This window comes from Mustela lutreola, chromosome 4 (assembly GCF_030435805.1).
Source record: "Mustela lutreola isolate mMusLut2 chromosome 4, mMusLut2.pri, whole genome shotgun sequence".
Taxonomy (NCBI): Eukaryota; Metazoa; Chordata; class Mammalia; order Carnivora; family Mustelidae; genus Mustela; species Mustela lutreola.
The window spans coordinates 84,274,488-84,293,413 of NC_081293.1; the positions used below are offsets into that span (position 1 = coordinate 84,274,488).

Here is an 18,926-nt window from a genome sequence, read left to right on the forward strand (position 1 = left end):
ATGCAACAATGTAAATATGGTCAACACTATTGAACTGTTTATTTGAGGATTGTTATGATTATTAATTTTGTATTGTGTGTTTTTTTTAAACACAACCCAAAAGAAAAGTAACAAAGGACTCAAGAGCCAACTTGAAGTGGCTAACACCGCCAAAGATAGGACAGTCGGAGCATTAGGAAAAATAATGACTACAATTGATTAAAACACATTAAAAAAAAAAAACTCTTAGGTTAATAATGATGCTTCTTATTTTAATTTTTTTTTAATTTTTTTTTTTATTTGACAGAGAGAAATCACAAGTAGATGGAGAGGCAGGCAGAGAGAGAGAGAGAGAGAGGGAAGCAGGCTCCCTGCTCAGCAGACAGCCCGATGTGGGACTCGATCCCAGGACCCTGAGATCATGACCTGAGCCAAAGGCAGTGGCTTAACCCACTGAGCCACCCAGGCACCCCAATAATGATGCTTTTTAAAGGCTTCAGAAACAAACTTACTGGTCGCCACTGGATATAACTAGGGCACCAGTTTCTTACCTTTGACATTTGCCAATTAAAGCAAAAGAATTAAGCATTTATCCTGCTTTTCTTGAATGAATTGCCTTTTAGAGTAACCACATAGCCCTAGTTGATGAAGAAATATTCTGGTTATTTAATTTTTTTTAAGTTCTCTTAGGTTATTTAAAGAAAAATTGACTCCAAATATTCTCCTTGGTATATTAGAATATATATTTTTTAGAATATTTTAACTACTGAGAAGTAGTCCTAGCTTAAGACAGTTTTCAAGAAATCAGATGCAGGGCACCTGGGTGGCTCAGTGGGTTAAGCCGCTGCCTTCGGCTCAGGTCATGATCTCAGGGTCCTGGAATCGAGTCCCGCATTGGGCTCTCTGTTCAGCAGGGAGTCTGCTTCCTCCTCTCTCTCTGCCTGCCTCTTTGCCTACTTGTGATCTTTCTCTATCAAATAAATAAATAAAATCTTTAAAAATTTTTTTTAAAAATCAGATGCAGCTTAGTATGTTTGTCAATTTAAAAAACAGCAAGTGGCGTGTTATTTCCAGACATTTTTATCCACTGCTGATGGACATTTAGACATTTTTGCACTACTGGCATAAATAGATCCAATCTTTCTGGAAGGCATTTGACAATATATCGCCAAGTACTCTTCAAATGTATATACTGCTTTAGCAATTTAACTTCTTGGACTTTTTTTTAGGAATACTTAAGAATATGTACTTTACCAGAAAGGTTCCCACTGGAAGTAAGTTTCATGAGGTCAAGAACTCTGGTTCATTGCTGATAATGGTGCTTGGCATTGCGTGCAAAAATTTGGCCATATGGATGGATAGTCTTAACATCATTTTTTTTTTTTTTTTTTGGACAGCGAGAGATCACAAGTAGGCAGAGAGGCAGGCAGAGAGAGAGGAAGGGAAGGAAGCAGGCTCCCTGCCGAGCAGAGAGCCCGATGCGGGACTCGATCCCAGGACCCTGAGATCATGACCTGAGCCGAAGGGAGCGGCCTAACCCACTGAGCCACCCAGGCGCCCCTTAACATCATTTTTTTAAGTGGCTAAAACTTAGAAACAACCTCAATGCCCAGCACCAGGTTCGAGTTAACTGCTTTACATTGCAGCCATTAAAAATGGTATTTTAGAAATATTTAGTGTAGGTGGGGAAGGCTGTTATTTTTATTTTTAAACGTGAATATACATATACAGATAACCAGAAAAACAACTGGAAAGGTATATACCAAAATGTTTTACCTGTGAAGAATGGTATTTTAGCTGATTTGGGGGTTTTTCTGTCTGCTCATCAGTAATTTCTGATTTTTCAACCACAACAGTATTATTTGTGTTCAAAAAAACCTATATACACTGTTTAGAGGAAATCCGCATACCTGGATCTTAAACGTGATTTCTCCTATTTTGATATGTGAATTTGTATCTATTCTATAAAACTGTTTTTACTTTTAATGAATTTTTTAAGATTATAGAAAGGTCTCAAAAACCAAATTAGTGCTTACTATCATCAATTTCAGTATCCCTAGGATATAGGCATATGACTGGCTGGCTCAGCAGACCTGGTTTGATCCACTGAGCTTTGGGCAGATCTTGATGTTGATCTAATTATGGAGCCAGAGGTTGGAACTCCAGATGGCTGCTAGCCTCGTGGTCCCTCAGCCCGGGAGGCTTTGGCCTCGGCGGATCTTTTCCTCTTGTTCTTCCAAGTGCTACACAGGGAGGCTGCTTGCCTGTGTGGCTTGGAAAAGTGAGGATTCATCCCAGTGTTCTCTAGCGTCCCTGACAGAGTGTGAACACCAGCACAGACACAGCTCTACTGTGCAGATGAGGATGTCACTCCCCGTCTGTGAGTTAGACAATAAAACATGGATTTCACTATGCACACGCCTAGTCTCCACTTGGTCATTTTAAAATTTGTGTCATTTTGGGGTGCCAGGCTGACTCAGTCAGTAGAGCATGTGACTCCTACCTTCAGGGTCATGAGTTCAAGCCCCACATTGGGCATGGGGTCCACTTAAAATTAAAAAAAAAAATTTTTTTAAAGTGTCATTTTATTAATTTTCAGTACGTAACCTAATAATTCTATAATATCTCCTCATGGTCCTGCTTCCCATCCAAACCGCCCTTCCGTCTTCACTGCTGGACAAGTGTAGGTCTGGAAAGTGGGGACAGGCATGTCAGAGCTCAACAGGAATCAGCTTCCCTAGACAGCATCGGTTCTGATTCTGGAGGAAATGGAAGAAGCGAAGAGAGCAGGGGCCCCAGCATCCCTTCTTGTCTAGGTTACTCGTAAGCCAGGAACTCCTGCGTGGGTATGAATCTATTTAGGAAATCTCACCATCTACCAGTTGATTCAGTCATAATCTTGAATGATGGCTGTTATGTTGCAAAGCAACATGTGTAACCACTACACTGAGGGCCACGTGTTTGCTGATCACAGGTTTACTTACGGATGCAGGCATGTAGGCAGCTTAAGCTTGACAATATCGAAAGACTTCATCTTTTTCCGTCCTCTCTTCATTTGTAGAAATCTCTCTAAGCCCATAGCCGTGCAGTATAAAGAAAAAGAAGATCGTTATGTGGATACCTACAAGGTAGGCTTCGTTTTTCCTCATATTTTGATACATGAGAACTCAAGTTTTATTTTACAGACTTGAGTTTTACCTAATTTAAAATTTATAATATTGACTTTTGTGTTTTTTACCTTCTTGTGCTTTGAGTGACAAACAACTGGAAATCATTATATGATTTTAGGTATTGTTGTCTATCTCAGTTCTCTGAAAACACTTTGCCCAGAAAAAGAAATATGCTTGTTGTGGCATAAATTGGAAGCTAATAGTCCATTGTTACATCCATATATAAATAACTATATTCCTTTAAAAAAAATCACAGGTTTTCAGGATCCTGCTATTTGTATCCCCTAGTGTTATTTATAGAACAATATCAGTCTATTTATAATAGACTGTCTATTTATAATGTATTGTAATTCCTTATTATTCATATTCAGCAAATTGTGCACTAGTTTATTAGCAGAAATTTACCAGATTTTGAAGTTTAAAAGTATAATTTATCTATTTCTGAGAAATTAACATTAATGGAATTCTGTTGGAAATTTTCAAAAAACTCATTAGCCACATGCTGCATTCTTCACAGCAGTATCAAGGTAAGAGCAGCTGAAGCAGTCTTCTTGCATTCACATTGTTTTGTAGCACAGTTGCAGAAAGATCTCTCCAAGTGTCTTATAACAGTCACTCATTGATTCTTCTGCAGTTGAAAGTGGGGCAGTGCTATGGAATCAAGGAGAAGTGACTCCAGAAATTCACTATCACCTGACTTTGTTATCAGAGCCAGACAGAAGCTATGGGAGATGAGTGACAGATATTAAATATTTGGTTGAGCTTCCTACGTCATGATGGGAAGATAGGAGGCATGAGAAATCACTGTATTCGTTTTTATCTCAGTGAAACTACATTGCAAAACAGTCAAAAAAAATGTTACCTTAATACCTAAGAACCTTAGTAACGTGGTACAGTTTTTCCACTGCTGTTGCCTTTCCACGCTAGAGAGTTTCTCTAAAGAACATAGCATTGTATCTTGAGACTCATTTTTTAAAATTCAGGTGTCTCTAGTGACAGTAGCAGCTCTCCTTTATTGAGCGCATAATCAACTTACATATGATAGGCTACGTTGGGAGCCAGAGTGCTGGGAGGCAGGGTGCAGAGCAGGTGAGTTTCCTGTGACGGAATGAGAGAGTAAAGGTGCAGACTGTGACATGCTTCTTGAGGAACCAGGACTCAGTGGGGCACTGAGGAGGAGACACTTTAGGTGGCTGAGGTCCAAACACGTGGCAGGGCAAACCATAGAAAATGGTGTCAAAGGGATAGGATAGGGGCACGTGGGTGGTTCAGATGGTTATGATCCAGGTCTTGATTTCGGCTCAGGTCATGATGCTCGGGGTCATGAGATTGAGCCCTGTGTTGGGCTCTGTGATAAGTGTGGAACCTGCTTGGGATTTTCTCTTTCTCTCTGCACCCCACTTGTGCTCTTTCTCTCTCAAAATAAAAAAAAATAAAATAATGATTTTTTAAAAGGAGGATTAGTAGAGAAGATGGAAAGAAAACTGGTGAGACCTGGAGCACTCTCTTATGAACACTGTCTGATTGCCTGTTCCCTTCAGTACTTGGAGGAGGAGTACCGCAAAGGGGCCCGGGAGGATGACCCCATGCCCCCCGTGCAGCCCTACCACTACGGCTCCCACTACTCCAACAGCGGCACCGTGCTTCACTTCCTGGTCAGGATGCCTCCGTTCACAAAAATGTTTTTAGCCTACCAAGGTAAGAATTATTTTATAACTACCTAAAATATTTTACTGGGTCATTGGGGGGGGGGGGGGGACTTGACATACTTCCTGAGACTGTATTGAGACTAACCAAACCACAGGAAAAATAATCCTACTTATTCCTTCAATAAAATTCTTTCCAGAAATTTGTAGTGAACCAGATTATCTTGCTAATTTGTTGAGTTTTCACTGCAGATTAGACATGTATGTTTATAAAAATGCAATTCACTTTTTTAAAATTAAGATGTAGTTCACATCCTGTGTAATTTGCAAACTTTATCCTTATCAAATGTATGCAATTTACTTTTTAAAGATGTTCAATTTAATAGTTATTTCTAGTGGGAATATGTTACTGTCATTTATTGTAAGTAGTTAATAGGAGAGCCACACTTCCACCATCACCATAGGAACTGTCTAGTTAATGAACTTCTGCACCTGGGTGTCTCGTTCAGTTGAGTGTCCAGCTCTTGATTTCAGCTCCAGTCATGATCTCAGCGTCATGAGATCAAGCCCCCAACCTGGAGCTGTCTTAAGACTCTCTCTCTTCCCTCTCGCTCCACCTCTCCTCCCCGGTCAGCCTCTCTGTCTCTCTCAAAAAAAGAGAAGAATGATAATAATCTTCTACTCAGTGTTTTAAGTGGCAGCTCACAGGCCAGAAGATTACTTAGAGGTGAATTTACTGATGTGTGTGCAAAGGAGGACATTCTTGCCTACCAATTTCTAATGAGGACTGTGGTATGAGCTCTGTAGTTTTTCCTCATGGCACTCAGAATCCTTTGTGGGGTCGTTATCCATTCATTTACTCAACCTTCTTGAACTTCTTTATGTATTTTTACTCACATACCACCTCTTGGAGGAATGAATTTTGCATTGTCTCTCCTTGGTCTATAGAAGGGGCTTTCTTCTGTTTGTCTTTGTGTAAGTACACAGAACAAATGTTCCAGTGACAGCTGTTCAAATATTTGAAGACTCTTGCCCTGTCCCTTTTTCCCTTTCAGTCTTGTTTATCCCCAAGCTAATTATCCTTAGTTAATTTGACATCAGGTTGAGAGCCTCCTGTATGCAGGGTCGTATCCCAGCTGCTGCAAGGAATCCAAAACATAAATAAGACCATTCTGTACTTACCGAAGAGTTTTAAAAACCAGTGCGTAAGCCATCCTTGTTTGTTCTGGTTTCCAAACCTGTCACTGTTCTGATCATTCTTCTAGACATGTTCTGGTTTGCAAATGCCCTTATTAAAAAGTGACACTCAGAATAAAAAAGAGTACTTCACATGTGTTTTGGGACTGCTGCAGCATGTAACAGGACTCTCCCTGCCCTCCACTTTTTTCATGTAGCCCAAGAATCTATTAATATAAAACTCCCAATCAACTAAAATTTCTTAATTTTTAAATATATATTGTTATTATGCCAGTTTTCTTCATGCTGTATTTATGCATGATTAAAAACAACAACAACAACAACCAGAGGCTACTGCAATCCCCGTCAACTTCATCTGATTAGCTAGACTCGGGGGCCTGGTCCTGGGCTTCTCATCTTGGCCCTGTATTCCTTTTGAGGTGCATCCTCTTTGTTGTAAAGACTGTCCTGTGCGCTCTAGGCTGTTTTTGCAGCATCCCTGGCTTCTACCCACTTGATGCCGGTGGCATTCCCCCACTAGTTCCGTTGTGAGAACCAAAAATATCTCTAGGCATTGCTAAATGTCACTTGGGGACAGAAATGCTAGCTTCAGAACCCCTTGTTTAGTACATGCACATTCTAGATTATAGGAATTTGTGGAAGAGTTTTTTTTTTTTTTTAAGTTAAGAAACAATGCAGAATTTGACAGTTTGAACAGACCCTCAGTGTGCTTCTTTCATACCACAGTTCCTTAGTCTCTCTTCTAGATGCTATGAATCTGCCATAGCCTTCCAGAATTACTTGTTCTAGATGCCATTTAGATTGGTTACTTTTCCTTTGAGCTGACTCCCCAAAATAGATAAGAAAGTAATGAAAATAATAGAAAATGTTGCTGGACAGGGAAGCGCAGACCTCGGGAAGAAATTTAGCCTATCTTTTTAAAATTGTGCCTTGCTTGATGCTGAAATTAGTCTGTGACAGTCTCTAAATGAAAAGATAAGTATAAAATTTCTGCAACTTCAAAGGAGTTTTCGATAGTACAATATATACAGCTGGTGTTCTCAGGGACTGGCCTCTGGATACCATTTCATGTTCTGCTAACTGTTGACAGGAAAGAGACCAGTCAAAACTCAGTTCTTAATTATTAGTCTACAGAAAACTTAACAAAGAAACTGCAGAAAAACTTAACAGAGGAGTGACTGTGTTTAGTTTTTTCATTTATAGGAAATTGTACTTCATTCTTTAATTCAGTTACATCTAAAAAGCAGTGCTCCCCCCACCGAAAAAAGAAAAAAAGTAGTCTTAATTTAAACGTGAAGGAATAGTTTTGTTTTCTGATGGGGAAAAAACTGTTTTACCCACTTGAACTTCAATTTTCCTTCTTTATTATTCATTCAATAAATAAGTCATTATCAAGTACCTAGTATGTGCTCATTGTGGGTTATACCCAAGGTCCCTGCTGTTTAATTCTGCTTGGGTAGACAGATAGTAGTCAATTAAACAAAAAAGTGATATAAATTCATCCATTTTTTGTGTACCAGGAAAACATAATGCAGATTAACAATACTATAATATGGTCTCAAATAATGTATAGAAATATTTATTTTCAAGAACATGAATAACCTCTTTAAAACTGAAAAACAAAATGAACATCATTTTAATCTTTTCAAAGTAGCAGAAATAAACTGTAACAAGCTTTAAACAGAATAAGGTCTTTGTGTCTTAATTGCATTGTTTGTCTTTCTTTATAGATCAAAGTTTTGACATTCCAGACAGAACTTTTCATTCTACAAATACAACTTGGCGCCTTTCATCTTTTGAATCCATGACTGATGTCAAAGAACTGATCCCAGAGTTTTTTTATCTTCCAGAGTTCTTAGTCAACCGTGAAGGTATAGCAGTACATCATTTCTAATTTATAATTCTGTACTTATTTTATAATTTTCTAAAAATAAGAATCACTTTTTAAGTCCTATTATTTGAGTCCCCCAATAAGATAAATACCTTTATTTATCAAGTGTATCATTTTATTTCCAAGCAAGCATGAAGATTGTAACTATTTTACAGGACCAAATATGTGTGGAAAATTGGTAACTTTTACCTATTAAAGATATCTGTAAAATGTACTTTAGTTTTATTACAGAAATGCTTTTTTTTCCTGATTGCAAAGGTTATCGTGTGCTCATTAAAAAAATAAGTCTTGAATTTATTGAAGCACAATGTAAGTTAACCAAAATCTCAATGACTTTATGCGGAGTGACCAACTTAGAAATAAAACACCCTAGCCAGAATCTTCTAATACCAAAAAGGGATAGTAGAGGATAAAATCCAGTTTCCGTGATGCCAATGACCAACAATCTGGGCCAACCTTACCTGTTTTTTAGTAGAAGATCAGGTATTCCTCTGAGAGATGTTTGTGGGTCATTTTTCTACATTACTTAATTTTATATTTTTATGTGACCTTTAGGAATATATGCAATTGATAATGGTATCTTTAGAGAAGTTAGTGTTGGGAAAATTCCTTTAGAATTTTATTCTATGCTAACTGGCTTCTCTGGAGCTGTTTGGAGAACCGTTAATCTATCCATGTGCCTCATCACCCGGAGCACGGTTCATAGTGTTGCCCAGATGAGAACCGCCTTAATGGGCTGTTGGCACCCGCACTTTGTAGTACCTGCCTGGTGGCTTTCGGCTTGGGACTCATTTCAGTCTATGCTTGTTTTCTCTGTCCGTGGTTTCTTCTATGTATGTTTCCGGTATCTCTGGCTGCATAACAAATGCCTCCAACACTTAGGGCCTCAAAGCAATAAGAAATTGATTATCATTACAGGTTTCGCAGGTCAGAAATTCAGGAGCAGCTCCTCCCCGAGCCTTCAGTGGTTTGGGCTCAGGGTGTGCATTCAGATTAGCTGGAGCTGGAGCTGGACCAGTCGGGATCAGAGCAGCTGGGGGCTGGCAGGCATCTCTCTCATGTAGTGTCCGTGGTTTTCCATGTGGTCTCTCCACGTGGACCAGTTTGGGTTTCCTCATGGCATGGAGGCCTTGGACATTCTCCTCGGCAACTGGGGCTTCCAAAGGCGAGTGTCCCAAGAGAGAAATGAACAGAAGCTGCACGGCCTCTACGAACCTCGCCTTGGAGGTCACAGAGTGGCACACCTGCGTTCTGGTCACAAGTGCCTTGCCCACATTCAAAAGGAAGGAGCATAAACTTTGCTACTTGATGGGAGAGTAGCGAGATTCCAGAAAAGCATGCAGCACAGCAAGGGTTGTTATAGCTATTTTTGGAAAACACTGTTTGCTTTCATGTACATCATGTCATTTCCTATCGGCATTCCATTAAGCCTTTGATTAGCCCCCTAGTCATCTGCTGTGTGTGAAGAGTGCCCACCCGTGATGTGCCCACAGAGCATTTGACAGTTGAGAATGATTTGAGTTTATACAGACCCCTGCTGCTCAGCCCCTCCCCAACTCAGCCCTTAGAGGTCTCACTCACTATTGTTACCTCAGTAGATTCCTGCTGCTCCCAGAGAGCTCTGGGGGTTCTGGGCCAGTCCGTCTTAAATCACTCTGCAGCTGCCTGTAGGATGAGCTGAGCTTCTGGAGATGACCCGCATCCTCACTCCATGTCCATTTACATAAGCCCTTGCTTTATATTTCACATCATATCATTTCAGAATACTTCCAGAATTAGCGAATATCCTGTAACTGTTTTCACAAGATCTAGAAGGAGGCAGACAGCAACTTAATTTTATATGGAGTGTAATCAGCTTTTAAGAAAGCCTTTTTTTTTTTTTTTTTTAATCATGAAAAAACTGTATTTAGATTTAGCCAGCTGGACTCAGTTTAGATGATCCCAATTTTGTTGGCAACATCCAAAGCATCATAGTCAGGGGCCAGCCGAACGTATGCCTTCTTCTCTCCATCAGGCCTGATTAAGGTGTTGACCTTGGCTACATCAATGTCATAGAGCTTCTTCACAGCCTGTTTGATCTGGTGCTTGTTGGCCTTGACATCCGCAATGAACACAAGTGTGTTGTTGTCTTCTATTTCCTTCATGGTTGACTCAGTAGTCAGGGGGAACTTGATGATGGCATAGTGGTCAAGCTTGTTTCTCCTGGGGGCGCTCTTTCGAGGGTATTTGGGTTGCCTTCAGAGACGCAGAGTCTTGGGTCGTGGGAACGTAGGTGATGTGCGGATCTTCTTTTTTGTGTGACTGTGGACGTCTTTCAGCACTGCTTTCTTGGCTTTCAAAGCCTTTGCTTTGGCTTCGGCTTTGGGAGGGGTAGGCGTTTCCTTCTTAGCTTTCGGTGCCATCTTCGTAAAAGGGCTAAGAAAGCCTTTTTAATTTTTATTCTGTTACGCTGTTCACATTTTCTGCCCATAAAAGGTAACACAAAAACATCTCTGTAACATTTCTTTTAGGACAGTTGTTTTTTTTTTTTTAAACAAACACTTCTGAGATTTTTGTTTACACTAGCAGACAAATGAAACAATTAGAGAACAGCTTATTTAGATCACAAAAGAACCCTCTAATTCAATGTGTTGGAATAAGTTTGTTGTCCATAGGAATGCTTGGTGGAAATGATGTTAGGACAGACCTCTTGACTTACCATAAAGTTAATAGTTCACTTAGGATGTGTATACTTTGCATTAATTGGATTTATTTAAGCTACAGAATGCTAATATTTACTAAATATAATCTTAAATTTATTGTGATGTTAACACCTTAGTTTAATTTTGTAATCAAGTTTATAATTGAATAGAATATATATTTAAGTACTTAACTACATTTGAAGTTCTGATAATATTGAAATTAAATGGCAGTGATTTTCTTCTGTTTTTTCAATATGATATAAAGTGGTAGAACAATAAAGTTGAAATATCTCAAATATAATGAGGATAGCATTAACCCATGTGCTTCTGTCAGTAGGTAGATAGATAGATGAACAATGATGTCACTCTCCTCTTTGCCTCTGCTTTCCCTGGTTATAGCACATAATATCTGTTTTGGGGAAGTCTTAAGACCTGCTCAGTGGGCCAAATGAGGTGTGCTTTGGGGAGATAAGCATTAATATTAATCTTCTCTTTTAGGTTTTGATTTTGGTGTGCGTCAGAACGGTGAACGGGTTAATCACGTCAACCTCCCTCCTTGGGCACGTAACGATCCTCGTCTTTTTATCCTCATTCATCGACAGGCTCTAGAGTCTGACTACGTGTCCCAGAACATCTGTCAGTGGATTGACTTGGTATTCGGGTATAAGCAAAAAGGGAAGGCTTCTGTTCAAGCCATCAACGTTTTTCATCCCGCTGTAAGTGACTCTTTTAAAAAATATGCATTTATATAAGGCAAAACTGGAATAAAAAGTTAGCTGTGGGGCTATTTCTTTAAAATACCCAAGTTATCAAAGAGAATTAGCAACAGCTTAAATTGCTACCCAAGACTTTTCAGGTTTTATATTTCACTTCTTTAAAAATAACTAAGATGCTATTCACTGGGGGTTCCTCAAGACTATCCCCAGGCTGAATGGGGACTTCAAGACTCGGCAAATAGTTGTACTTACAGAAGGTTTATGACAGTGATGGGTCCAATGCAGAATCATCAAAAGGAAAAGATGTATAGGACAAAGCTGGAGGACCCTAGGCACAAGTTTCCAAGAGTATTTCCCCAGTAAATCACAAAGAACATGCTTCTTTCCTCCAACAACATGTATGATGTGGTCAAGCCAGGCAGCTCATTAGGGACTCAGAGCCCAGGGTTTTTACTAAGGGTGGTCGTGGAAACACTCTCTCTCTTACATGTACTGAAATCCCAAGCCTCAAGAAGGAGAAAAGGCGTTCAGTATAAGTCACACTGTTTGTACAGTTTAGACACAGTAAGCCACTCTTACCCAGTTAGGAAATGGTGGGAACTCTCCTGAAATCCACGTTGCCATATACCAGCCAAGGGCCAACCATGCAAGCAGGCCCTTCCAAGGAAAGCAGTTTGGGCCCACCACCTTAACTCTTTTTGGCACAATGTAAATTCTTAGAAGTAGAATTGTTACACTTTCACATGTACTTTTTGATGTTATTAGATAGGCTATCTTTTAAAAATTTTATTTACTTATTTGTCAGAGAGAGATTGGGAGAGAGAGTGAGCACAGGCAGACAGAATGGCAGGCGGAGGCAGAGGGAGAAGCAGGCTCCCTGCCAAGCAAGGAGCCTGATGTGGGACTCGATCCCAGGACACTGGGATCATGACCTGAGCTGAAGGCAGCTGCTTAACCAACTGAGCCACCCAGGCGTCCTAGATAGGCTATCTTTAAAAAAGAAAGAAAGAAAGGAAGGAAGGAAGGAAGGAAGGAAGGAATAAATAAATAAATCTGGGGCACCTGGGTGGCTCAATCCTTAAGCATCTGCCTTCAGCTCAGGTCATGATCCCAAGATCCTGGGCCCCCCATCAGTCTCCCTGCTGGGCAGGAAGCCTGCTTCTCCCTCTCCCACTTCCCCTGCTTGTGTTCCCTCTCTCGCTGTGTTTCTCTCTGTCAAATGAATAAGTAAAATCTTAAAAAAAAAAAAAAAAAAAGAATGAAATCTATTGAGGAAACGTTTCATCTGGTAGGCTCTGGTATGTGAAGGTGAGTAAGATTCAGTTGGGGACAGTGGGGCAAGAAGGGAAAGTTGGGGTGGTTGTGCCTACTAGAGATGGTAGTGGGATCCAGATGAGGCCTCCAGAAGGAAATTCCTCAAGGAATGAGAGGCAAAAAGGCAAATTATAAAAAGCTATAGCCTGGTGTTGCCTAGTGGCTACTCCAAGACTGTGAGTCCAGCTTAGGAGCTATTACTCCCCTGCATACGATGTTCAGCCTCTCGGCTCCCCCAGCTTTGTAATTAGGAGGTAGGGCGGGGTGGATCTTGGACTTCCCCTCTAGCTATAGTTCTCTGAGTAGGTTCATCAAGCGTTGTGACAAATGCTGCAAAAATGCACACATGAACCCAGAGAATGTACTCTGTACCTAATTTATGCAAGAGACCCATTCCTGAATAGCTGTTTTGTTTTGTTTTATTTGACAGAGAGAGATCACAAGTAGGCAGAGAGGCAGGCAGAGAGAGGAAGGGAAGCAGGCTTCCTGCGGAGAGCGCAGCCCTGGGGCTTGATCCCAGGACCCTGGGATCACGACCTGAGCCGAAGGCAGAGGCCTCAACCCACTGAGCCACCCAGGTGCCCTCTGAATAGCAGTTTTAAAATAAAAATCTCTTTAGTCCATTTTGCTTAGTAATTATTTTAAATACCTCTAAAATAGCAGAAAATTCAAATCCTTAAGAGACTTAAGGTCTAGGAGACAGAATAAGACAAAATTACTGATGACTCTGATAAAAGAAGTGTTATGGCAAAGTGTTTTGGAAAAGGGGAATAATAAAGTTTCATGGGTGAATCATAATTCTCTGCATAAGAGTAGTATAAAGTAAGGCTTCAGGTATAATTTTTGGCCTGCCTTCATATTTGTTCTAAAATGTAACTTTAAAACCAACTAGGAATTTCTACATTAACCTCATTATACTCTGCGCCTATGATCCTAGCATATCTTTTCAATTATTCTTGTGAAAATTCACATTAAAAGTATCTGGATGCTGAAATATACCACATAATTGTCATTTTACCATTTTTGTCACTGTTTGTTTGGGACTTTAGAACTTTAAAAAGCATAGAGTTTATGCCTTTGTTCTAGGGATTTGATAACAATTCATGGAGACAAGGAAAGTGCAGTGACTACCTACACAGTCTCTGAATTCAGAATTGAGTTCAAGCCCTCACCCTGTGACCCTGCCACTAGCTGTGTGACCTCGGGCAAATAGCTTAACCTCTCCGTACCTAAATGTACAAATCTGTAAAAGTGAACAATAATACCAACCTCCTAAATAAGGAAGGAAATCCATACAGGATAATGTGCACCATAGAACCACATATAAGAAACATTAATCTTTTTAAAGAATGTAGAAATGCCTTTTGATCATAATTCATCATTCATATATAAGGTTCACATAGAAACTGATACCATAGAATGTAAAGAAACACTATTTTCAAATATACTTTTTAAAGCTCTGGCTGGAGGATTATTCCAATCTTCATTTGAATTTTTTAGTGTACCAAGTCAAGCAGCCATTGAGAATGACCATGCTTACATAAGCATTTCTTTCTTTTTTTTTTTTTTTTTAAAGATTTTATTTATTTATCGGGGTGGGGGGAGAGCGAGCACAGGCAGACAGAATGGCAGGCAGAGGCAGAGGGAGAAGCAGGCTCCCTGCTGAGCAAGGAGCCCGATCCCAGGACGCTGGGATCATGACCTGAGCTGAAGGCAGCTGCTTAACCAACTGAGCCACCCAGGCGTCCCACACAAGCATTTCTAACAAGTATTTGATCCCTTGTGGAGGCAGTCAAGGGGGTGGGGGTGGCAAGGAGAGTAGTGTTGATTACTTAACTTCCAAGGAATCTTTGAGATTTTATTTTGGCATTTACAGAAAGGTTATGTCTAGTTATGTAATGAAATTGGCTATGCCTGATGAAATGCTAAAAGCTGCATTGTACAAGCGGGTACTCCCAGGACGTTACAGATCTGCACCCAGCTCCTGACTCTCTCTGAGGAAGTCAGAAAGGAGACACGCACGTTGCTCTCCATCTCACCCCAGGGGATGATAACATGAGGAGGGAGCTAGTAATAGCGCTCTTTACCTTAAAGAGCTTGCAATTTTCACCACACTTTTTCAGAATCACCCCCAGTTTTTGTTAGAACCTAAATAGTACTCTCTTGAACTACCTACCAACATCATATCTTAACTTCATTTTTGCCTTTTTCCTGTAATTACTTTAAGCAGATGACTTTTTCCATTACTTAGCATTTTACACGGTCTTTTTTTAAATTCTAACACTGAGGAAGGCAAAAAAGGACCATGCCAAGTCCTGAATCTGTACCCCTCTTCCAGTCTGATTATCGCCCTGACCACCCTCCCACACACACCTTTCTCTTCAGCTTCTAAGAAGGTGCTTCACAGAGGACAGCACTCTCCCTACAGTGCCTTGGTCAAAATGGAATCCTTTGACTTTGTTTCTTATCCAGTCCTCCATCTCCTGCCAGGGAGGTGAAGCTGTCTGTCCTGCCTCCTCCGCTGGCAGCGTCACCTCCTCCGCTGGCAGCGTCACCAAGATGGGGTGAGGGAGGCTGAAGGGAGTTGCAGCACATCCCAGCCTTCTCCCCTCCAACCTTCTAGTCCGTTTTAGCAGCGCATGTGAAACCTCCAAAGCAAACAGAGACAGGAAATCAAGATTCAGATAATCCTCTCTGAGGCCGACATGCATTGGTCTTGAGCTTACAGAATGGAAATCAGAAGAATTTTACTTGGGTCTCAGTGATACTAGTGTTCAAATCCCTAACTCTTCTGCCCAGGAAAAAGAGAGAGAGAGACCTCAAAAATCTAGGCTCCTTACTAATGTCTATATAGATGCCTCAATAGTTGATGTTCATGGACATCTCCAACGTGGTGTGTGTGAGTGAAGGGAATGAGAAATTCTTCCTCTACCCTTCAACATCTCCCAGCTGGCCTAAGAGTTAAATTCACATAAGACAGATTAATAGGAAAAAACAACAACAACAACAAAAACTGGAGTTCAGTTATGTGCAGAGGGTCAATAATGAAATCAAGACCTCAAGAAATGACCAAGGCAGACAGTTTTTACACTTTTTAGAGAAACGAAGAATCTATGAGGAATTGATAGGGCAAAGAAAACTTAACTTTGGGAGCTTCAGTTAGTAAGGATCTCTAAACAGAATTTGGGCTGGGACAGCAAATTAATAAAAAGTAGCAAGTGTTGTTTATCCAGTCTTTTCCACTCTAAATTTCCCATCTCCGGTCATAAGGATAGCTCTTTACCTCCTGCTATGGGGAGGCTACCTTTCACATGGAAAATTTATTTCCTGCTCTCAGGGGAACGGAGGAGGGTCTGGGTCTCCATATACAAGCTGTCTCCTAAGTAACTTATTTAAAACAATTGATATGCTTCGGGTGCCTGAGTGGCTCAGTTGGTTAAGCATCTGACTCTGCATTTTGGCTCAGGTCATGGTCTCAGGGTCGTGAGATAGAGCCCTGTGTCAGGCTCTACATGGAGCCTGCTTAGGATTCTCATTGTCCCTCTATCTGCCCTAACCCTGCATGTGCTCTCTCTTGCTCGCGCACACGCTCTCTAATAAATAATCTTTAAAATAAGATAAAATCAATAGGCCAAAGTGGTCCATCTTTGGGCAGCCTGTCCTTGGCCCTGACGTGAGTTAGCATAGAACATCATCCTCTGAAATCAGCTGTTGTGTCTTGAGAGAAGAGTAATCCAAATCTTTCATTGAGCACATTAATGTCCAAGAACAAAAGAGTACTTGGTTATCACATAATTAAAGGCCAGATACAAATGGCTTTGAACTTCTAGTCCTCATTTGTGCAAATTGAGAAAATCGGGGCAGGGCAGGGTCATCTACTTTTCTTCTGCGTCTGTGTTGCCATAAGCTGAAATTGTCTTGTTCAATTTTGTTGACCACCTGAAATGATTTTGACAAACCCTTTCACTCTAGTTTTCTGACCAATATCGGACAGGCAACTACAGAAAAAAATACATCCACTTGCTAATCTGCTTGTTATTTTGGATCAACTCAAGTGAAAATCTTGCTTTTTTTTTCATCTGTCTTCATTGAAAGAAAACAAAGAAAAAACCTCATTTTTTATTGAGGTATAATTGACATATGAAACATTATTTAGTTTCTGATGCTAACTGATCAAAACATTTAAAAACCATTTCCATTTGAAATAGAGGACAGTAACTTACTATCTAGAGAATAAAACACATTGTTGTTTCCCCTTTGGTGTTATTGCCAACCTTGATTTTGACAAACCTCTTGTTCTCTTCTACTCTCTCACCGTGCAGACGTATTTTGGAATGGATGTCTCTGCAGTTGAAGATCCCGTTCAGAGGCGAGCACTGGAAACCATGATAAAAACCTACGGCCAGACCCCTCGCCAGTTGTTCCAGTCGGCACACGCCAGCAGGCCTGGATCCAAGCTCAACCTTGAAGGAGAGCTTCCTGCTGCTGTGGGGTTACTAGTGCAGTTTGCTTTCAGGGAAACCCGAGAACAGGTCAAAGAAATTACCTATCCGGTATGTCATTTGAATTTATTTCTTTTTCCCCCATTTTATTTTCTTTTATTTCTTTTCAGTGTTCCAGAATTCATAGTTTATGCACCACGCCCTGTGCTCCATGCAATCCGTGCCCTCCATAATACCACCCACGACCAGGCTCACCCTACCCCTACCTCACCTCCCCCCAGAACCCTCAGTGTGTTTCTCAGAGTCCAGTCTCTCATGGTTTTGAATTTCAATAGAATTCGGCAGAAGTTGACTCAACCCCGCAGTTGTCAGGCCCCCTCCGAGGCTCTAGTGAACAGAAGGGTCCCGGCCAGCAGGGTACACTGCAGCCAGCGAATGCAGATGTGCTGTGAGCGGCAGTGTCCTGTGTGTGGTAAAGGCTGTCCCTGTCCCTGAGAGGAGAGCTCTGGGGAGCTCAAGTCAGGTGGCCAGCCCCTAGGGGGCTAGTAGCAGGGAAAGCCTGCCGGAGCAGTGGCCTAACAGGAACCTGCCCACCAGAGGAGAGAAGGCGTCCAGGACTGGAGAGTGGTCCGAGTGTGGGTGTGGCTGTACACACGTGCATGGCAGGCCTTTGGCCACCTTCCACCAAAAGTACTCACTAGAAGTGTGGGTGTTGTGACCTACAGTGAAGTGAGCACCTTACGTATGTCTTTGGACGCCCCCACCCCATAGTAACGGTGAGAAGTATTGCCTCTTAAACTGGAAAGTAGGCATAGTTTTTACTTTGAAATACAAAACAAAGCAGGCAAACCATTAAAGGAAAATGGATTCTTACCCTCAGCTAAATTCTTCATCATAAAAGCAGCAGAGGATGGGAGACCACGAATTATAAAATGTAAAGGTTTGTGGAGAGGAATAGCAGAAAATGGAAAGGCATGGGAGAGAGGTTGGGAAGAACTTTTGTGGAGAAATAAAGCAACACATCCCCGACTGCAGGAAACTGTGACCCATTTTAAGAGAAAATGGCTTTCACAGACCTTGTCTTGACAGTTGTTTCTTAAAATAATGTTACTTAAATACAGTAAATGTAGAACACAGAAGACATGTAAACCCTTTATGTTCAGAGCTCACATGTGTTAAATTTGCATGTTAAACACAAACCAGAGCAATAGAACCAGTAAAATTCAAACACCAGTATGATGTGATAGATAGATCGATTGATCTCAGTATAATGTTATTTTGCCCAAACCAGATCACCAATGTTGTGCTTCGTAGTTGACTTTATTCTATTCTTTTTTTGTGCCAAAATAATTTAATAGCACATCCCTAAAAAGTAATAAGTGCCATTTAATCTACACTACACTTAGTGCTAACTAACTTCGCAGCTGATATGTGTAAAGATCAGAGCCGTGTGTCCGCTCACAGTGGGACCCTGGTACTGACTGGCCTCATTCCCACCTCAGAACCTTTGTGTCGACTGTTTCCTCCACCTAGGATGGCCTGTCCCCAGATGAGCCCCATTCTGCTATCTCATTTCCTTCAGGTCTCTGCTCAGATATCCTCTCCTCAGCTCCCTGACCCCGAATCTAAGATAGCAGCTCCCGTGCTCTCAGTCCTCTCCCTCCCTCTTGCTAGAGCTTTCAGCCCCTGCTGAGCCTCTGTCTGTTTACCTCTGGTCTGCCCCTCCTCCCAGCTGGAAGGCAACTCCATGAGGACCAGGGCTTTGTATGTATTTTCATCACTGTGTCTAGCAACAAGGAGCGTATACTTCTATATGCTAAGTATGGGAAGTCAAAAAATATATATAAAATAATGTTTGCTTACAAAGGGCTTATAATCAGGCTGCTTACT

The 18,926-nt window shown here is 41.0% G+C and overlaps 1 protein-coding gene and 1 pseudogene across 1 annotated transcript in view; one reads left to right on the plus strand and one right to left on the minus strand.

The window, feature by feature from the left end:
* LYST (lysosomal trafficking regulator) overlaps window positions 1-18,926 on the plus strand; it is a 170,585-nt gene that overhangs the window by 127,625 nt on the left and 24,034 nt on the right. Inside the window, exons 41-45 of the mRNA XM_059170397.1 lie at window positions 3,041-3,107; window positions 4,691-4,847; window positions 7,723-7,863; window positions 11,063-11,280; window positions 16,917-17,147. Of these exons, the coding sequence (XP_059026380.1) occupies window positions 3,041-3,107; window positions 4,691-4,847; window positions 7,723-7,863; window positions 11,063-11,280; window positions 16,917-17,147 (814 nt within the window). The remainder of the gene's footprint in view (window positions 1-3,040; window positions 3,108-4,690; window positions 4,848-7,722; window positions 7,864-11,062; window positions 11,281-16,916; window positions 17,148-18,926) is intronic.
* Window positions 9,781-10,285, minus strand: LOC131829049 (large ribosomal subunit protein uL23-like; annotated as a pseudogene).